This window comes from Plecotus auritus (genome assembly GCF_963455305.1).
Source record: "Plecotus auritus genome assembly, chromosome: X".
Classification (NCBI taxonomy): domain Eukaryota; kingdom Metazoa; phylum Chordata; class Mammalia; order Chiroptera; family Vespertilionidae; genus Plecotus; species Plecotus auritus.
This window is the reverse complement of record NC_137784.1, coordinates 30141828-30162283: the sequence shown is the minus strand read 5'-3', so window position 1 is coordinate 30162283 and position 20456 is coordinate 30141828. Positions and strand designations below refer to the sequence as shown.

Below are 20456 nucleotides of genomic sequence, written 5' to 3'. Positions count from 1 at the left end.
ACAAGATAGTATGGGTAAAGGAATACAATAGAATATCTAGGATCCACAGAAGAAATAGAAGTGAGGTTTAAAGAAATTAAGTGTATATATATATATATATATATATATATATATATATATATATATATCTCCAGCCATGTATATGAGAGATAGGGGGGTAAAACACACATGTAAGCCCACAGAAGATCCATACCCAGAAAAGGCCTGAGAAGACCTCAAATCTTTATGCTGAGCTTTGTTTCAAAGACTTTTTCCATACAGTCATTATGCAAAAAATAAGAAAGGTGGCTGTCTTCCCAACTGCCCAATTTTAACAAAAGATTACAAAGCATACAAAGAAACATGGAAATATTGCTCTTTCAAAGAAACAGTATAAATATACAGAAACTAGCCATAATGAACCATATGTTTCAGATGTTCTAGACAAAAATTTAAATAATTTTATTTAATATCCTCAAATAACTAAAAGAGAACACAGTAAAATAACTAAATGAAATCAGAAAAACAATACATGGACAAAATAAGCATATAAACAGAGATACCAATTACTTAAAAAAAATTGTGGAGATTAAAAATACAATATTTAATTGAAAAATTCACTAGAAGGCTTTATCAGCAGCCTCTAACCAGGAGAAGAAGAAAATCTGTGAACCTGAAGATAGGTTATGTGAAATTATCAAATCTGAGAAACTGAAAGAAAAAATAATGTAAAACAACAAATGGAGCCTTAGAGGGCAGTATATGCATAACTGAAATCCCAGGAGAACAAAGAGAAAACGGAACAGAGAACTTCCTTGAAAAAATAATGGTAGACAACTTTTCAAATTTGAGGAACAATATAGATTTGAAATACAAATATCTAAATGAACTCCAAGAAGTATAAACCCAAAAAGACCAACACAAGACACACTGTAATTAAACTGTACAAAGTAAAAGAAAGAGCATCTTAAAAGTATCAAGAAACAAGTAATTCATCACATACAAATAATTATCAGTAAGATTATTAGTGGTTCAACAGTGGGATGATATATTTAAAGTACTGAAAGAGGAAAAAAATACTATCAACTGAGAATTCTACATTTGGTAAAACTTTCTTTCAAAAAAGGGAAATAAAGTAAGATATTCCCAGATAAACAAATACTGACAGAATTTATTAGCACTAAACCTGCTCAACAAGAAAAGTTAAAGGGAGTACTTCAAGTTGAAATAAAGGATATTAGACAGTAACTTTAAGCCAAACAAAAATATAAAGTTCTCAGATAAAGGAAGATACAGAAAAATATTTAAAAAACAGTATTATCATAATATTGTATCATAACTCTACATTTTATTATTTTACAGGATTTAAAATTCAACACCATAAAAATGATCATAAATCTATGACAATGGGTTTACATTATATAAAATTGTAATTTGAGATGTCAATAACAAAAAGGAAGTAGCATAGCTATAAAAGAGTAAGATTTTCTATGTGATTGTAGTCAAGTTGGTATCCTATATAATAAAAGGCTAATGTGCAAACTGTCCCCTCCACCGGGAGTTCAACCAAGAGTTCTGCCAGGGGGCGGGGCCGGCTGGCCAACTGCTCCTGATTGGCCTCCCCTACCCTTATTGAGGGTGGGGCCAGCCGGTCAACTGCCCACAGCCCCCTTCCACCCCGATTGGGGGTGGACCAGCCAGCCAACCGCCAGTGGTCCCTTCCCCCTAGCCGGCCAGCCGGACCCCACCCTTGCACGATTTCATGCACTGGGCCTCTAGTCCTATCTAATAAAAGAGTAATATGCAAATTGACTGTACTTCCACTACACTCACAAACCACGCCCACCAGCCAATCAGGAGTGAGTATGCAAATTAACCCAACCAAGATGGCTGCGGCCACAGAGAGAGCAGGAGGCTTACGTTTCCCTGGCAATGGAGGAAGCCAAGCTTTTAGCCTGCCCAGGCCTGCCTTGACCTCTACTTAAGGCTACAAAGTTTCAATTATAGAAGATAAATAAATCCCAGATACCAAGGCCTCTGCTTGGGTCGCCAGGGGGCGTGGCCGGGCTGCAAACCACCACAGGCCCCTCACCCAGGCTGACCCATGCCCCAAGGGAACCCCCACCCTGATCCAGGACACCCTTCAGGGCAAACTAGCTGGCCCCCACCCATGCACCAGGCCTCTATCCTATCTAATCATCCTATCTAATAAAAGAGTAATATGCAAATTGACTGTCACTCCAACACACAAGATGGTTGCCCCCATGTGTTCAAAGATGACTGACCACATGTGGACACAAGATGGCCACCACAAGATGGCCGGCAGGGGAGGGCAGTTGGGAGGGACCAGGCCTGCAAGGGAGGGCAGTTGGGGGCGATTAAGCCTGCAGGGGAGGGCAGTTGGGGGTGGGAACCCAGACCTGCAAGGGAGAGCAGTTGGGGGGGACCAGGACAGCAGGGGAGGGCAGTTAGGGGTGACCAGGCCTGCAGGGAAGGGCAGTTAGGGGAAACAGGCTGGCAGGGCAGCAGTTAGGCATCAATCAGGCTGGCAGAGGAGTGGTTAGGCGATGATCAGGATGGCAGGCAGAAGTGGTTAGGGGCAATCAGGAAGGCAGGCAGGCGAGCAATTGGGAGCCAGCAGTCCTGGATTGTGAGAGGGATGTCCGACTGCCTGTTTAGGCTCGATCCAGGTAGGATCGGGCCTAAACGGGCAGTCGGACATCCCTCGAGGGGTCCCATATTGGAGAGGGTGCAGGCTGGGCTGAGGGACACCCCCCCACACCCCGTGCACAAATTTCATGCACCGGGCCTCTAGTCAGATTATAATAGGTTATGATTTAAGATGTAATATGTATCCTTCATGGTAACCACAAAGAAAATATCTATAGAATATGAACAAAATAGAAATGAAGAGGGAATCAAAACATGAATCCAAAATATAAACAAAACAGAAAGACAACAATTGAGTAAATGAGGGACAAAGAATAACATCTTAATGAGTCATATAGAAAACAGAATACATAATGGCAGTTTTAAGTCCTTCCCAAGCATTAATCGCTTTAAATATAAATGGATTAAACTCTTTAATCGAATGACATGGATTAGCAGAATAGATGTTTTTTAAAGTTTAGAATATATGCTGTCTACAAGAAACTCACTTCAGATTAAGAACATTCAAGGATGAAAAAAGACATTTCATGTAAATAGCAACCAAATGAAAGCAGGGGTAGGTATATTGTATCAAACATAATAGACTTCAAGTAAAACAAAACAAAAACAACTTTCTGTTACAAAAGACAAAGGAAGTTATACTGATAAAAGGGTCAATCTACCAACAAGATAGTATAATTATAAAGATACAAGCCACAAACACCCAGGCTTCTACATATATGAAGCAAACATTGACAAAATTGAAAGGATAATTAGGTGGCTGTACAATAATATGAAGAGATGTCAATATCCCAACATCAGTAACCCATACAATAATAAGACGTAACTTCCATAAGGAAATAGAGGATTTCAACATCAATATAGAATAATTAGGCCTAATAGACATATACAGAAGAGGAGAGAACACTTGCAAACTCATTCCATTAAGCCAGCATTACCCTGATTCTAAAGTCAGACAAAGACACTACAAGAAAATAAATCCTCAGACCAATATTTCCTGTAAATATTGATGAAAAATAGTTCAACAGGATACTAGCAAACAGAATTAAATAGCACATTAAAATAATTATACACCATGATCATGTGGGAAAAGCATTCCACAAACTAAGAAAAGAGGGGAATAATCCTTAATCTTACAGCTAGCATCATATCAATGGTTACTGAAAGTTTTTCTTATAAGACCAGGAAAAAGACAAGGATTCCCACTTTTGCCACTTCTATTCAACAAAGGACTGGAAGTCCACACACACACAAACACACAAACACACAGACATCCATCCACATAGGAAAACAAAAGAACTATAATCTCTGTTTATAGTGCTATAGTCATATAAGGAGAAAACTAAAAATTCCACAAAAATTATTTATAACTAATAAACTAATTTAGCAAAGTGGCAGTATGTAATCAATATGCAACAATAAGTTGCTTTCTATACACTAAAAATGAACAATCAAAATAATTAAGAAAATAATTTACTTTACAATAGCTTCAAAAATAATAGATACCTAGAATTAAACCTAAGTGAATAAAAGAAACAAATTTATACTGAAAACAACAAAACGTTGCAGGAAGAAATTAACAAATAAAAAGACATCCAGTGTCCATAGATTGGAAATTTATTATTGGTAAATGTCAGTACACCCCAAGTAATCCACATAAATTTATATGGAATCTTAAGGGACCCTGAATAGATTTTAAAGTCTTGAGAAAGAACAAAGTTGGAGTTCTCACACTGCCTAAATTCAAATCTAACCTCAAAGCTATATTCAGAAATGTATGGCAACGGCATACAGACAAATATGTAAACAGACAGAATAGAATACAGAGCCCAGAAATAAACTTTTTCATATACAGTATAATAACTTTCAACAAGAGTGCTTATTTAATAGGGCAAAAGAAAATTATTTTATTAAGTTGTGTTGGGAAAATTGGATATCCACATGCCAAAGAATGAGATTGTACCTGAATACTATATAAAAAATATCTAAAAATGAATCAAAGATCTAAAGGTAAGACCTAGAACTATAAAACTCATAGAAAGCATAGGGAAATAATTTAATGACATTAAATTGGGAAATTATTTATTAGATATGACACTAAAAAGCACAGGCAACAAAAGTACAAATAGATAAATTATATTTTATCAAATTAAAATCAATGCATTAACAGTCATTATCAACAGACTGAAAAAGACAACTCCTGCAATGACAGAAACTATTTGTGAATTATATATCTAATAAGGGGTTAATACCAAGAATATAAAAATAACCCCTATAAGTAAACAAAAACAACAAAAAATATTTTTTTAAATGGACAGAGGACTTGACATTTCTTTAAAGAAGATACACAAATGGCAGATAAGCACATGAAAAGTTGATCAACATCACTAACAAATCAGAAAATACAAATCAAAATGACAGATATCACTTTGTATCTATTAGGATGGTACTATAAGAAAAGAAGCAAAATAAAAACAAACAAAAACCCCCAAAATAGCCAGTGTTGGTGAGTATGTTAAGGAATTAGAATCCTGTGCACTGATGTTGGGAATATAAAGTTATTCAGCCATTATGGAAATAGTATGATGTTTTCTCAAAAAATTAAAAATATAATTACCATATTATACAGCAATTGTCCTTGTTGGGTATATAACCCCCAAAACTGAAAGCAATATTATTCACAATAGTCAAAAAGCTAAAACAACTCAAGTGTCCATCAACAGATGAGCAGATAAACATAATGTGGTATATGTGCCTACAATGGAATATTATTTAGTCTTAAAAAAGAATTTCTGACATATACTACAACAAAGATGCAATTTGAAGACATTATGCTATGTGAAATAAACTGGTCACAGAAAAAAATACTGCATTATTCCTCTCATATGAAGTACTTACTGTAGTCAAACTCATAAAGACAGAATGTAGAATGGTGATTGTGAGAGGCTGAGGCAGAAGGAAATGTGAAGTTATTATTTAATGAGCACAGTTTCAGTTTGGGAAAATAAAAAAAATGTTCTGAAGAGGAATGGTGTTGATTGCAAAACAGTGTGGAAGTACTTAATGTCAATGAACTGTATACTTTAAAATGGTACATTTTATGTTATGTATATTTTACCACAATTTTTAAAACTCAAAACAATAGACAATATAAATATATTCTCAAATAATAATGATAAACAGCATGTGCTGGGAAACTAAAAAGACCCTGTATTGTAAATAGTTGTTTTGGAGTTTGAAGATTCTTAGCTTACATCCTGTTATTATTATGGTTTAAAAAGTCTCTTATTTCGCCAAAACCGGTTTGGCTCAGTGGATAGAGCGTCAGCCTGCGGACTGAAAGGTCCCAGGTTCGATTCCGGTCAAGGGCATGTAACTTGGTTGCGGGCACATCCCCAGTGGGAGGTGTGCAAGAGGCAACTGATCGATGTTTCTCTCTCATTGATGTTTCTGACTATCTATCCCTCTTCCTTCCTCTCTGTAAAAAATCAATAAAAATATATTAAAAAAAAAGTCTCTTATTTCATATTGGAACAAACCAGAGAAAGAGCTTTGTAGAATACCATCCTGGGCCAAGACAGTGTGTGAGACACAAGAGTTTCTCATATAATAATTTAATATTACCTAATGTATGATTGTTACTTAGTATGTTTCTTTTTTTAATTTTTGTTAACCATCACCTGAGGATATCTTTTTCCATTGATTTTTTTTTCTTTTTTTGCAGACTAAATGAAGGATTTTTTTTTAATTGTTTGAAGTATTACAAAGAGTAGTACATATGTCTCCTTTTTTTTTTCCCATTGACCTCCCCCCAGCCTCCCCTTCCCCCCAGTACATGCCTTTACCTGCCGCCCCACACCCAGTGTCTTTTATCCACTGGTTATGCTTATATGCATGCGTACAAGTCCTTCGGTTGATCTCTTACAGCCCCCCCCCCCCCAAACCTCCTCTGCCTTCCCGCTGTAGTTTGACAGTCTGTTCAATGCTTCTTTGCCTCCATATCTACTTTTTCCCCATTTCTTTCCTTTAAAAAATCTTGCCTCTGCAGACTAGAAATAAACATATAATAACAAAAAATGTTTGAGTCCCAATTTCAATGTCCAACAGTTCTGAGTCCCCGTTTCAATGTCAAACAGTTCCTTAAGTGTACATGTCAGCAATGATATCTGGATGGTGGGCACATGGTGGCAATGCAGGTCCGACCCTCTCTGGTTTGGTCCTAGGTACCCTGCTGCGTCGCACAGCTGCTGACTGCTAGTGTGGCAAGGCGTTGAAGTGTACCGAAGTTTTTTAATCCACTCATCTGCTGATGGGCACTTAGGCTGTTTCCAAATCTTAGCAATTGTAAATTGTGTTGCTATGATTATAGGAGTGCTTATATTCTTTCTGATTGATGCTTCTAGTTTCTTGGGATATATTCCTAGAAGTAGGATCACTAAGTCAAATGGGAGTTCCATTTTTAGTTTTTTGAGGAAACGCCATACTGTTTTCCACAGTGGCTGCACCAGTCTACATTCCCACCAGCAGTGCAGGAGGGTTCCTTTTTCTCCAAATCCTCTCCAGCACTTGTAGTTTGTTGATATGTTGATGATAGCCATTCTGACAGGTGTGAGGTGGTACCTCATTGTTGTTTTGATTTGCATCTCTCGGATGATTAGTGACTTTCAGCATGTTTTCATATGTCTCTTGGCTTTCTGAATATCCTCTCTCTAAAAGTGTCTATTTAGGTCTTCTGCCCAATTAGAAAGGATATATGCATCCCTGTGTTCATAGCAGCACAATTTACAATAGCTAAGATTTGGAAACAGCCTAAATGCCCATCAGCAGATGAATGGATTAGAAAACTGTGGTACATCTACACAATGGAATGCTATGCTGCTATAAAAAAGAAGGAATTCTTACCATTTGCAACAGCATGGATGTAACTGGAGAGCATTATGCTAAGTGAAATAAGCCAGCCAGTGAAAGAAAAATAGCACATGATCTCACTCATTTATGGGTAATAAAGAACATTATACACTGATGAACAAAAATAGATACAGAGGCAGAGCAGCATCAGCATCGAACAGACTGTCAAACTACAGTGGGAAGGCTGGGGCGGGTTGGAGGGGAGGGTAAGAGATCAACGAAGGACTTGTATGCATGTATATAAGCATAACCAATGGACCCAAGACACTGGGGGGGGGTGGCATGTGCCAGGGAGTGGGTAGGGGAGGCCGAGGGAATGTCAATGGGGAAAAAAAAGGAGACATATGTACTACTATTCGTAATACTTTAAACAATAAAATAAAATTTTAAAAAAAAGACTCCCTCCAAGGGTAAAAAAAAAACAAAACAAAAAACAAACAAACAAACAAAAAACTCATACTCTTTTTGGATTTATTTGGATATATACCCAGAGTGGAATTGCTGGGTCATAAGGTCGTTCTATAATTAATTTTTCTCATAACCTCCATACCGTTTTCCATAGTAGCTAGACCAATTTGTAATACTACCAACAGTGCAGTAGGGTTTACTTTTCTCCACATCCTCTGCAACATTGATGCTTGTTGATTTATTGATGGTAGCCATTCTGACAGGTTTGAAGTGATATTTAATTGTGGTTTTAGTTTGCATTTCTCTGATGATTATTGACATTGAGCATTTTTTCATATGTCTTTTAGCCATCTGTATGTCCTCTTTGGGAAAGCATCTATTCAATTTTCAAGTTGGATTTTAGGGGTGGGGGTTTGGTATTGAGTTGTATGAGCTCTTTATAAATTTTGGATATTAACCCATTATCAGATGTATCATTGGCTAATATGTTCTCACATTAAGTATGCTCTTTACATTTTCTTGATGTTTTTCTTTGCTGTGCAAGAAATTTTTAGTTTGATGTCCCAGTTGTTTATGTATTCTTTTGTTTCCCTTGCTCAAGGTTATTTGTCAAAAAATATTACTAAAAGTGATGTCAGTTTACTGCCTATGATTTCTTCTATGAGCATATGGTTTTAGGTCTTACATTTAAGAATGTAATCCATTTTGTGTTTATTCTTTTTTAAAATTTATCTTTATTGTTGAAAGTATTGCAGATGCCTTCTTTTTTCCCCATTGATCCTCTCCAGCCCATACCTGCACCCCCCATAGCCTTCAGAGAACTGCAGTATTGTCTGTGTGCATAGGCTATGCATATATGCATAAGTATAAGTTCTTTGCTTAATCTCTTCCCTCCCCATTTCCCCCTTCCCTCTGAGATTCATCATTCTGTTTCATGCTTCTACCACTATGTCTCTGGATCTATTTTGTTCATCAGTTTGTTTTGTTCATTAGATTCCAAATATGAGTGAGATCATGTGATACTTATCTTTCTCTGACTGGCTTATTTCACTTAGCATAATGCTCTCCAGGTCTCTCCATGCTATCTCAAAGGGTAAGAGATCCTTCTTTTGGACAGCTGCATAGTATTCCATTGTGTAAATGTACCACAGCTTTTTATACACTCATCTACTGATGGGCACTTGGTCTGTAAGATCTGGAATCCATTCAGGTTTTAAGAAAGGAAAAACTATGCTCATAGAAAATAGGTGACTTGTACAAAATGACAAAGTCAACTAGCAGCAGAGCCTGCAATGGGACTCATATTTTTATTTTAAGTTATTTGGCTTTATATTTTTTTCTCAGTTTTTGGATTTTTATTTTTTTTTCTTTATTGATTAAGGTATTACATATGTGTCTTTATCCTCCCATTGCCCCCACCCTCCACTCATGCCCTCACCCCCTGGTGTCTGTGCCCATTGGTTAGGCTTATATGCATGCATACAAGTCCTTTGGTTGATCTCTCCCCCTTACCTCCACCCTCCACTACCTTCCCTCTGAGGTTTGACGGTCTGATCAATGCTTCTCTGTCTCTGGATCGGTTTTTATTCATCAGTTTATGTTGTTCATTATATTCCACAAATGAGTGAGAACATGTGATATTTCTCTTTCTCTGACTGGCTTATTTCGCTTAGCATAATGCTCTCCAGGTCCATCCATGCTGTTGCAAATGCTAAGAATTCCTTCTTTTTTACTGCAGCTTAGTATTCCATTGTGTAGATGTACCACAGTTTTTTAATCCACTCATCTGCTGATGGGCACCTAGGCTGTTTCCAGAACTTAGCTATTGTAAATTGTGCTGCTATGAACATAGGGGTGCATATATCCTTTCTGATTGGTGTTTCTAGTTTCTTGGGATATATTCCTAGAAGTGGGATCACTGGGTCAAATGGCAGTTCCATTTTTAGTGTTTTGAGGAAACTCCATACTGTTCTCCACAGTGGCTGCACCAGTCTGCATTCCCACCACCAGTGCACGAGGGTTCCTTTCTCTCTACATCCTCACCAGCACTTCTCCTTTGTTGATTTAAGTTATGTGGCTATAAAAGGGAAAATCATACTCCTAGCTTTCTGGTGTGCCTGACAAATCTACCACCATTAGAGGTACAAACTTTTGGATTTAGTTATTTTTTGTTAACATACTGAACTTCTTGGAAGAGGTAACTAATTCATGCTGTTGTAAGTTCTTAGCCTCTCCAGTGTACTTCCAGATCCATGGAACCATTTGATGGCTGAGTATTATGATGATCAGGAGACACAGCAGGGCAAATTTTAGTTCATAGGGAAGTCCAGGGCCCTTCTTATTTGATGGAGAGGGTCAAAGTATGGGATATTGGGTCACCATGGAGCAGTGTGAAGCCATAGGGCATTTGGGGAACAATAAGGGACAGATAGCACAAAAAGAGAGACATAGAAAATAAACAAGTGCATTTTGTAGTAAGCATTTTTAAAGAAAATTTATATCACCCTACCCTTATTAGTCAATATTGTGGCTGAATATCTCAGAGTCTTTAAAGGTTAAGAAGATTCAGAGCTGAATTTTTTATTTGAATTAAAAAGACAAAAAGAATAATGCCACCCTGGACCAATTGTCTTAAAAAAACAAAACAAAACAAAAAAACAACCAACAACACAGGCCAAGTTGTTGGTGAAGGAACCTAAAACTAATCCTGTCTGGTGGTTGGAAAGTGATGCATGGAAGCAAGAAAGGTGACAAGCAAAGTATGTAAGCATGCTCACCCAACCATCAAATTTCTCAGATCCCGCTGATTGTAAATTTCTATGTGCTTGTGTTAGTATTTAAATCTACCATTTTGTGATGTTGAAAAGACATATGGACTTCTTTCAGTGTTGTAAAATCAACAGTTATCATATTGTTCTAAATAGCCAAAGGCTACAAAGTTCCAGTTACAAGATGAATAACTTAACTTGGGGGAATCCAATGTACAGAATTGTGACTAGTTAACAGTATTGTATTATATACTTGAAAATTGCTATAAGAGTGGAATTTAAATGTTCTTACCATGTGTACACAAAATGGTAACCATGTGAAGTTGTGGATATTTTAATCTCATTGTGGTAATCATTTAACACTATCTAGGCATATGAAATCATCATTTTGTATACCTTAAACTTACACAATGTTGCCCAGCCAGAGTGGCTCAGTTGGCTGACTGTCATCTTGTGCACCAAAAGGTTGCTGGTTCGATTTCAGGTCAGGGCACATACCTGACTTTTGGATTCGATTCCCAGTTGGGGCACCTACAGAAGACAACCAATCAATGTTTTTGTCACATCAGTCTCTCTCTCTCTCTCTCTCTCTCTCTCTCTCTCTCTCTCTCTCTCTCTCTCTCCCCATCTTCTCTTTCTCTCTCTCTCCATCTCTTTCTCTCTGTCTCTCTCTTTCTCTTCCCCCCCCTCTCTAAGCATGTCCTCACATGAATATTAAAAAAGGGTATATAAAAAGTAAAATAAACTTACACACTGTTTATATTAATTATATATCAATAAAGCTGGTAAAGAAAAATAAAAGATGGAAATATGTATATTTTCTTGAGGGGTTTAACATATTATAAAGAATGTTATGAAACTCTAAAGCTTAAGATTATTCAATAAATACTTCTAATGTTAAATGAGTACACCATGAAGAAGCTTCAAGTCATAAACAAATCTGAAACATATTGTGAATCCTGCCTACAATGTCATGCCTACTATCATTATCGTAATACCAACAAAAATTAAAGATATATGCTAGCATTTTGAAGTTTATGTTTGTGTATATGACAATTAATACTAGCCCTGCAGCTGCACCATACATAGTATGGTTCAATTCCTGATATAAACACTAACCATCACACTTTACTTTAATGGAAGATTAGGCAACAATCGTAGTAAAATATTTAAAGTGAAAAGTTTAGTTTCCTGTACTCCAAAATATTTCTTTTAGAAGTTGATGTGCCTAAATTTCCACTGTACATTAGCACACTCACTAGGAGAATAAACCATATATTTACTCTTATCCCCCTTTCAGATTACATACACAACACCCTGAAGAAATGAATCTCAGTATACCTGAGGAGGAGTTCCATGCTGTAAATCATGCAGAGAAAACTCTCCATAAAATGCAGAACTACCTGAAAGAGAAACAACTATGTGATGTATTCCTCATTGTTGGACACCTCCGAATCCCAGCTCATAGGTAAGTATCCTTATGCAGACAGAATGTTTGGTGATTAGAGTATGAATGAACAAGCATGAATGAAAAATAATCAGTCCATTGATTACAAATTGGACACTGAGGAAAATAGATTTTTATCATCCTATATTAAAAAGCGTTACCATATATCTTTTGGCCATCTGTATATCCCATTGGAAAAGTGTCTATTTAGGTCCTTTACCCATTTTTTATTGGATTGTCTTCCTTTTATCAAGTTGTATGAGTTCCTTAAATATTTTGGAAATTAACCCCTTATCAGATATATCATTGACAAACATGTTCTCCCACACAGGGGACTCACTTTTCATTCTGTTGGTGGTTCCTTTTGCTGTGCAGAAGCTTTTTATTTTGATTTATTCCCATTTGGTTATTTTCTCCTTAGTTTCTCTTGCCCTAGGAGATGTATCAGCAAACATATTGCTATAAGAGATGTCTGAGATTTTGCTGCCTATGGTTTCTTCTAGGATTTTTTGGTTTCATGAATTACCTTTAAGTCATTTTGTCAATTTTGAATTTATTCTTATGTATGGTATAAATTGATGGTTTAGTTTCATTTTTTGCATGTATCTCTCCAGTTTCCTCAACACCATTTATTGAAAAGACTATCTTTACTCCATTTTATGTTCTTGCCTCCTTTGTCAAATTTTAATTGAGCATAATGGTTTGGGTTGATTTATGGAGTCTTTGTTCTATTCCATTGATCTATATGCCTGTTCCTGTGCCAGTATCAGGCTGTTTTGATTGCAGTGGCTCTGTAGTATAAATTGATATCTGGTATTGTAATCCCTCCAACTATGTTCTTTCTCAGGATTGCAGAGGCTATTTAGCATCTTTTTTGGGTTCCATATAGATTTTTGGAGTGTATGTTCTAGATCTGTGAAATATGCCATTGGTATTTTAATGGGGATTGCACTGAACCTATAGATTGCTTTGGGTAGTATGAACCTTTTGATGATGTTGATTCTAGCAATCCATGACCACTGGTTTATATTTTCCTTTCTGTCTTTTTTCAACACCCTATAGATTTCCAACTACAGATATTTTACCTCCTTGGTTAATTTTATTCCTAAGTGTCTTAATTTTTTGTTGTAATGGTAAATGGGTTTGCTTTTTGTAGTTTCTCTTTCTGAGAGTTCATTATTGGTGAAAAAAATGACAAATTTCTGGGTATTAATAATTGTATCCTGCTAATTTTGCATCGTATCTTCCTACATTGCCAAACTCATTTATTAAACTTAGTAGTTTCTTGGTGGACTCTTTAGGATTTTCTATGTACAATATCATCTCATCTGCGAATAATGACAGCTTTACTTCCACCTTTCAAATTTGGATGCTTTTTTATTTTTTCTTCTTGTCTGATCACTGTGGCTAAGACTTCCAGTACTATGTTGAATGAGAGCGTTGCTTGTGGGATTGAAGACTGGTGTAGCCACTATGGAAAACAGTATGGAGTCTCATCAAAAAGTTAAAAAAGGGCCCTAGCTAGTTTGACTCAGTGAATAGAGCGAACTGAAGTGTCCCAGGATTGATTCCAGTCAAGGGCACATGCCCCAGTTATGGGCTTGATCCCCAGTAGGGGGCATGCAGGAGGCAGCTGATGAATGACTTTCTCTCATCATTGATGTTTCTATCTCTCTCTCCCTCTCCCTTCCTCTCTGAAATAATAAAAAAAAAGTTAAAAAAGGAACTGCTATTTGACCTAGTAATCCCACTTCTAAGAAACCCGAAACACCAATGAGAAAGAATATATGCACCCCTATGTTCAAAGCAACACAATTTACAGTAGCTAAGATTTGGAAACAGCCTAAGTGTCCATCAGTATATGAGTGGATAAAAAATCTGTGGTACATCTATAGCATGGAATAGTATGCAGCTGTCCAAAGAAGGATCTCTTACCTTTGAGACAGCATGGAGGGATCTGGAGAATATTATGCTAAGTGAAATAAACCAGTCAGAGAAAGATAAGCATCACATGATCTCACTTATATGTAGAATCTAATGAACAAACTTAACTGATGAACAAAATTGATCTAGAGACAGAAGCATGGAACAGATTGATACATTTCAGCGGGAAGGTGTGGGTGGGTGTGGGTGGGGAGAGATTAACTGGGGAACTTAATATGCATTTATGCATAGCTCATAGACACAGACAATAGTGTGTTGAAGGCCTGGGAGGGAGGTGCTAGGTGGAGGGGGTCAATGGGAAAAAGGAGCACATCTGTAATGCTTTCAACAATAAAGATACATTTTTTCCAAAAGCTTTACCGTATATTATTCAGTTTCCTGTGGGATATTTAAAAGATATAAACTTGAAAAATTGATGAAGAAAAACATCACAAATCCTTTAAAAGAATATCAAATTACTATTTTCCTTTCTAATTTCACTAGCTTTACTGAACTGTGTAAGTTTTATAGAAAAAAAGAGTCTCACCAGTGTTAAAAACTTTCTGACTGCATTTCATGTTTTTCAATAAGATCATGGACTGATTTATTTTCCTGTGAAACCTTCTTATTTCCAGGTTGGTTCTCAGTGCCATGTCTGATTATTTTGCTGCAATGTTTACTAATGATTTGCTTGAAGCTAAGCAAGAAGAGGTCAAGATGGAAGGAGTTGATCCTAATGCACTTAATTCCTTGGTGCAGTATGCTTACACAGGTAAGTGCTTGACATATATTAACTCAATTAATCCTTACAATAATACCATATTATATAACCCACATTATTATTATTCCTATTCTACAAGTGAAAAATTAAGAATAGACTAGTTAAGTAACTTTTCTAAAGTAATAAGGTGCAGAATCAGGATTTAAATTCAATTCTATATAATAATAGAGGAATATGCAAATTGTCCGGGATGCCACAATGTCACAACCACCCAGCAGGCGGCATGCACAGCAGGCGCACTTGGGCTGGGCCTTGCAGCCTCAGGGACAGGGGCGGGGCTGTGGCAGGGGTTAGGCAGGCACACGCAGAAGGAGGTCTCTGCCACAAGCCTGGCCAGGGGGCGAGGTGGAGGCAGAGGCCTCCATCTCCGCGTGCCTGCATTGGGAGTTTGGCAGGCACACGCAGAGGGAAGCCTCCGTCTCCACGCGCCTGTGCCAGGGGTTAGGCAGGCATGCGCAGAGGGAGGCCTCCACTGCGGGCACACCCCCGAGGGTCCACAGGCCTCTGCCATGGCCCAGCCTGGGATCCGCAGGTCTCCCCCGGCTCCAGCCTACCTCTTTGGGGCAATCCATTGAAGAGCCCCAGATGTGTGGATGGGACCTACCTCTTTGGGGTGATGGATCACGGGGCTCCCACACTGTGACAGGGCACAAGCCAGGCTGGGGGATTCCCCCCCCCCCGAGTGCACAAATTTCATGCACCAGGCCACTAGTATACTATAAAAGAGCAAGAGGTAAGAAATATGATATTAAAAAATATGACCATAAGAGAATAGACCTACCTCTCTCTCTCTCTCTCTCTCTCTCTCCTCTTTCACAATATGGGTATACTCTCATTTATAAAAATGAGACTAGAAGTCAGATATTTTAATTATACATTTGAAATTTGTACAGTCTCTTCATTTGAAATATTTAAGTTATGTGTATTCAAATTATAAAACAGATATAACAGGATGTGTTTTGGGACCCAATAGTATGTATGTGTGTTCATCTATATATGTAGTCATTCATTCATTCATTCTAAATTTATTGAGGAGTAATTGACAAATTGTATTTATTTAAATTTGTCAATTTACAGTGTGATGATTTGAGGTATATATGATTACGAAGATCAAGATATTTAATGCATATATCATCTCAAATAGTTAACTCTTTTTGTGTGTGATGAGGACACCTAAGATTCACTCTTGGCATAAACTATAGTCACCATACTGTGCATTATATCCCCAGAACTTTTATAACTGAAAGTGTATCATTTAACCTACATTTACCTTGTCCAACTCTCACCCTTTGGCACCAACCAATTTACTTGCTTTTTCTTTGAAATCATCATTTTTTTAATTCCACATACAAGTGATACTATACTTATTGTGTCTGGCTAACTTCACTTAACATAATGTCCTCCAGTTCATCCATGTTGTCACAAATGGCAATATTTCCATCTTTCTCATAGATGAATAATATTCCATTACATATATAAACCTATCTACATAAATACACATTTTCTTTATCAACTCATTTGTCAAAAGATGGGTTGTTTTCATATGTTGGCTCCTGTGAATAATGTTGCAATGAACATCAGAGTGTAGATATGTCAAGATCTGATTTCCTTTCCTTTAGGTATTTACCCCTGGGTGAGGTTTCTGGATCATACATATTTCTATTTTTTTTTTAAATATTTTAGGAACCTTCTTACTGTTTTCAATAATGGATGTATCAATTTAAATTCCCAGAAACAATACACAACAGTTTCCTTTTATCCAAAGCCTCATTAATGTTGGCATCCCTTCTGTTTTTAATATTAGCCATCCTAACAGGTGTGAGATGATATCTCATTGTAGTTTTGATTTGCATTTCCCTGATGACTAGTGATGTCCAGCACTTTTTCATGTTCCTATTGGCAATGTGTATATCTTCTTTGAAAAAAAAAAAGTCAATTCATGCCTTTTGCCCATTTTTAATTGGATTGATTTTGTGTTATAGAAATGTATAAATCCTTTACATATTTTGGACATTAACCCCTTCTCATGTATATGTTTTGCAAATAGTTTACCTCATTTTATCAGTTGTTTTTTCAGTTTATTTTTTGTTTTCATTGCTATGTAGTTCCTCATGTTTATTTTAGCTTTTCTTGCTTATGCTTTGGTGTCTTATCTAATAAATTATTGCCAACACTACTGTCAAGGAACTTTTTTGTTATGCTTTCTCCTAAGAGTTTCACTTATTTATAAATCAATATCCTAATATCTAGGCCAGATTTCAATGTCTATAGCAGGTGAATCTTTAGGTCTGAAACTGAGTATAGTTCATACTTCTCTGGGTCTCATGAAATATAGGCAGGGCTCTTCCTTCAAAATCCAGGACAAGAAACAACACAAGAAAGTCTACTGATGGACTTGACTCCTTTATAACATATTTTAGAGGGTAAACTAAATATAAAGCATCTCACGGTATGTATTACTCTTTTCTTTATGGTTTTGCAACATATAGAAACAATATTAAGGTATTTTACAAGGCCGGTTTATACAATTTATAAAATCCATATGAAATATCATTATTTATAACTTACCTATAGCTTGGTTTAAACAAAAAAAGTGGCAATTTAACTTATCAAAATAACATAACATTTGTAATAATTCATATAATATTTGATCCAAAATAATACAGATATATCAATATAAATAAAACAGTTTAATTTCTGTGATTTAATTTTTAAAGATTCTTTATATATATTTTTAAAATAGAGCCTATTTCTTATATCTAATGAAATAATAATATAAGCAATTCTTATTTTAAAGACTATTGGCAACATTTTCTTTTTTTCTTTTTTTTTTTTTTTTGAGACAGTATCAGGTATCAATTCCAGGTTTAATATTTGGGCCAAGTTATCCTTCTTAGCTAATAAATATAGATGAAAAAATGGCACATAAGCTCAATGTTCTTATGTACCAAGATTTTTTCCACACAAATGACTGATACCTGTTTGGCCAATTGTATTACCCTTATAGAAGATTGCATTATGTTCCTTGAGTCATAATATGAACAGTTTTTTATTTAAGATTTAGTTGCAGGACTAAAATAAATAAGTTTCTATTCTTTGCAATGATAGTATTCAATGTTCATTTGCTACAGTGGTTTTGGATAATCTAGTCTGGCCTCCGTCAGCCATCTTATTAGCGTTTATACAAACTCTTTTGTACTAGTATATGTTGGTTTTAAATGGTGGTTACTGTACTCTTGAAAATATAGCCTCACTAATGAGATAAAATGAAAATTTCAACTAGCTAGCTTATTTCTGTCCTACTTTATGTGACATGTAATCATTCTTTACTTTTTCAAATCATCTAGGTGTCCTGCAACTGAAAGAAGATACTATTGAAAGTTTGCTGGCTGCAGCTTGTCTCCTGCAACTGACTCAAGTTATTGACGTCTGCTCCAATTTTCTCATAAAGCAGCTCCATCCTTCAAACTGCTTAGGGATTCGATCATTTGGAGATGCCCAGGGTTGTACAGAGCTCCTGAGTGTGGCACATAAATACACAATGGTAAAATCAACTGATTCAAATTAATTTATAGTAATGTATTAACCCAATATCTAAGTTACTGATTTTTTTTGCTGATATGTTTATGTATATGTGTACATAAATATATATACACTAGAGGCCCAGTGCACAAAATTTGTGCATGGTGTGGGGGGGTCCCCCTCAACCCAGCCTGCACCCTCTCCAATCCAATCCGGGACCACTGGCTCCTAATCGCTCACCTGCCTGCCTGCCTGGTCACCCCTAACTGCCCCCCCTGCTGGCCTGATTGCCCCACACAGCCTGCTATTTAGTCGTTTGGTTGTCCCTCACCAACCCCCCTGCCAGCCTGGTTGCCCCACGCAGCCTGCTTGTTCTGTCATTTGGCCGTCCCTCACTAACCCTGACTTTCAAATAATAGACATTAGATTAAAATATGTGACTGGTTGAGTTGTACTCAATCAAGTTTCTCATTCTTGAAACTAAAAAAGGTTTACTGGAATCTCAAAGCCTGAAGAAATGAAAATATTGCCCCAAATTAAATTCTACAAGTATATTTCAATTCAAATCCACATTATTAAGAAAATATAATTTTCCCAATATTTTGCACTGTTAGAACTTTAATTTTTAAGTTTGTGCAAATTATGATTTGTAATTAAAATATTCAATAAAGAAAAAAATTAATGGATTAATACTGATTGGAATGCTTAAGAACTATAAAATTAGTAACTCAGACAATTCTATTGTATGGACTTTTTATGTCTTAATGAAAACATATTTTGGTTAAAAGCAATTTGTAGTCCAATCCCTTAACTTAATTAATTTAAACCACCTCTAAATTCTATTACTAATCATAATAAATTGAATAAACACATTCTTATATGCTAATTCTTTGAAAGTTGCATGGCATAAGACTATGTTTATTCAGACAAGTGACAGTGACATGAAAGATTGATCATCTGTAGCAAGGCAAGAAAAAGTAGACATGAGGTAAACATACTTTTACCATTATCAGGATACAAATTGCCTAATGTAAAAAAGAAAATCAACTTTTTAACCTCTGAAGCAGGAAACAACACAAGAGATGGATCTTTCTGTGACAATCAAAAGATAAATATTTCAGGCTAAGGAAATTGCTACAGTGAAAAAAAAAAAACACGCAAAGATTCAGTACTAAAAGACACGTACATAAAAGTGAACAGTAGAGAAAATTATGCCTAAGAATAAGATAAAATTAACATTAACATTAAAATTTAGGATTGAGAGGATTGAGATGCATATAAATAAAGATTATTTTTCTACAGTTTTATAAGGACCTTAAAATTTCCAAAGTTCTAATATTTGAATCCTCTAAAAAATTATTGTAAAATTCTCCCCCTCATCTTTCCATCTCTGGTCAATTTTGAAAATATGAAGTTTCAAACATATTCCTGAAGCAATGACATTATGTGGATAATTATAATGGATTGGTGTTTTAACATATGTCATTTAGTTATGCTATTTATATTACTATATCATAGATATAGATACAACATAAATTTAAGAACAGCAATTATGTAGTTTAAAGGTTAATCCTACCTTAAAAACCAAACATGGAAAACTTCCTGATAAATTACTTAAATTCTTGAATTAATATTAGCAGCTTCCTGGCTGGTATCTTACTTTTGCAGACAAAACACATGCCGATAAACAGCTTGAATTATTTTTGTTGCTCAAAACCAACTTCTCTTCCTTTTCTTATTATGTGATTTTTAAAACAGGATGTGCATAAAAACAATATTGTTCTCTTCTTTAATTCCTCTTCTTTAGCTATTTTAGTATATATTATAAGTGGAGTAAAATAGGTAAAGCTCTTGTTATAATAATGCTTTTATAATACTGTATTAATAGTATAAAAACAAAAGTGATTATAACGATTTGATTACATTTGTTTGTATCAGACTACGTAAAACAGATTAATCTCCCTAATGTGTATGGGCCCAACCCAGAAATACCATCATAGACACATCCAGAATGTTTAGCCGAAAGTCTAGAAATTCCCTGGTTCAGTCA

At 35.9% G+C, this 20456-nt stretch overlaps 1 protein-coding gene across 1 annotated transcript in view; it reads left to right on the top strand.

Moving 5' to 3' along the window:
• Positions 1–20456, top strand: part of KLHL4 (kelch like family member 4) — a 94946-nt gene that overhangs the window by 35577 nt on the left and 38913 nt on the right. Inside the window, exons 2-4 of the mRNA XM_080653355.1 lie at positions 12034–12201; positions 14739–14875; positions 18232–18428. Coding sequence (XP_080509481.1) covers positions 12034–12201; positions 14739–14875; positions 18232–18428 — 502 coding nt within the window. The remainder of the gene's footprint in view (positions 1–12033; positions 12202–14738; positions 14876–18231; positions 18429–20456) is intronic.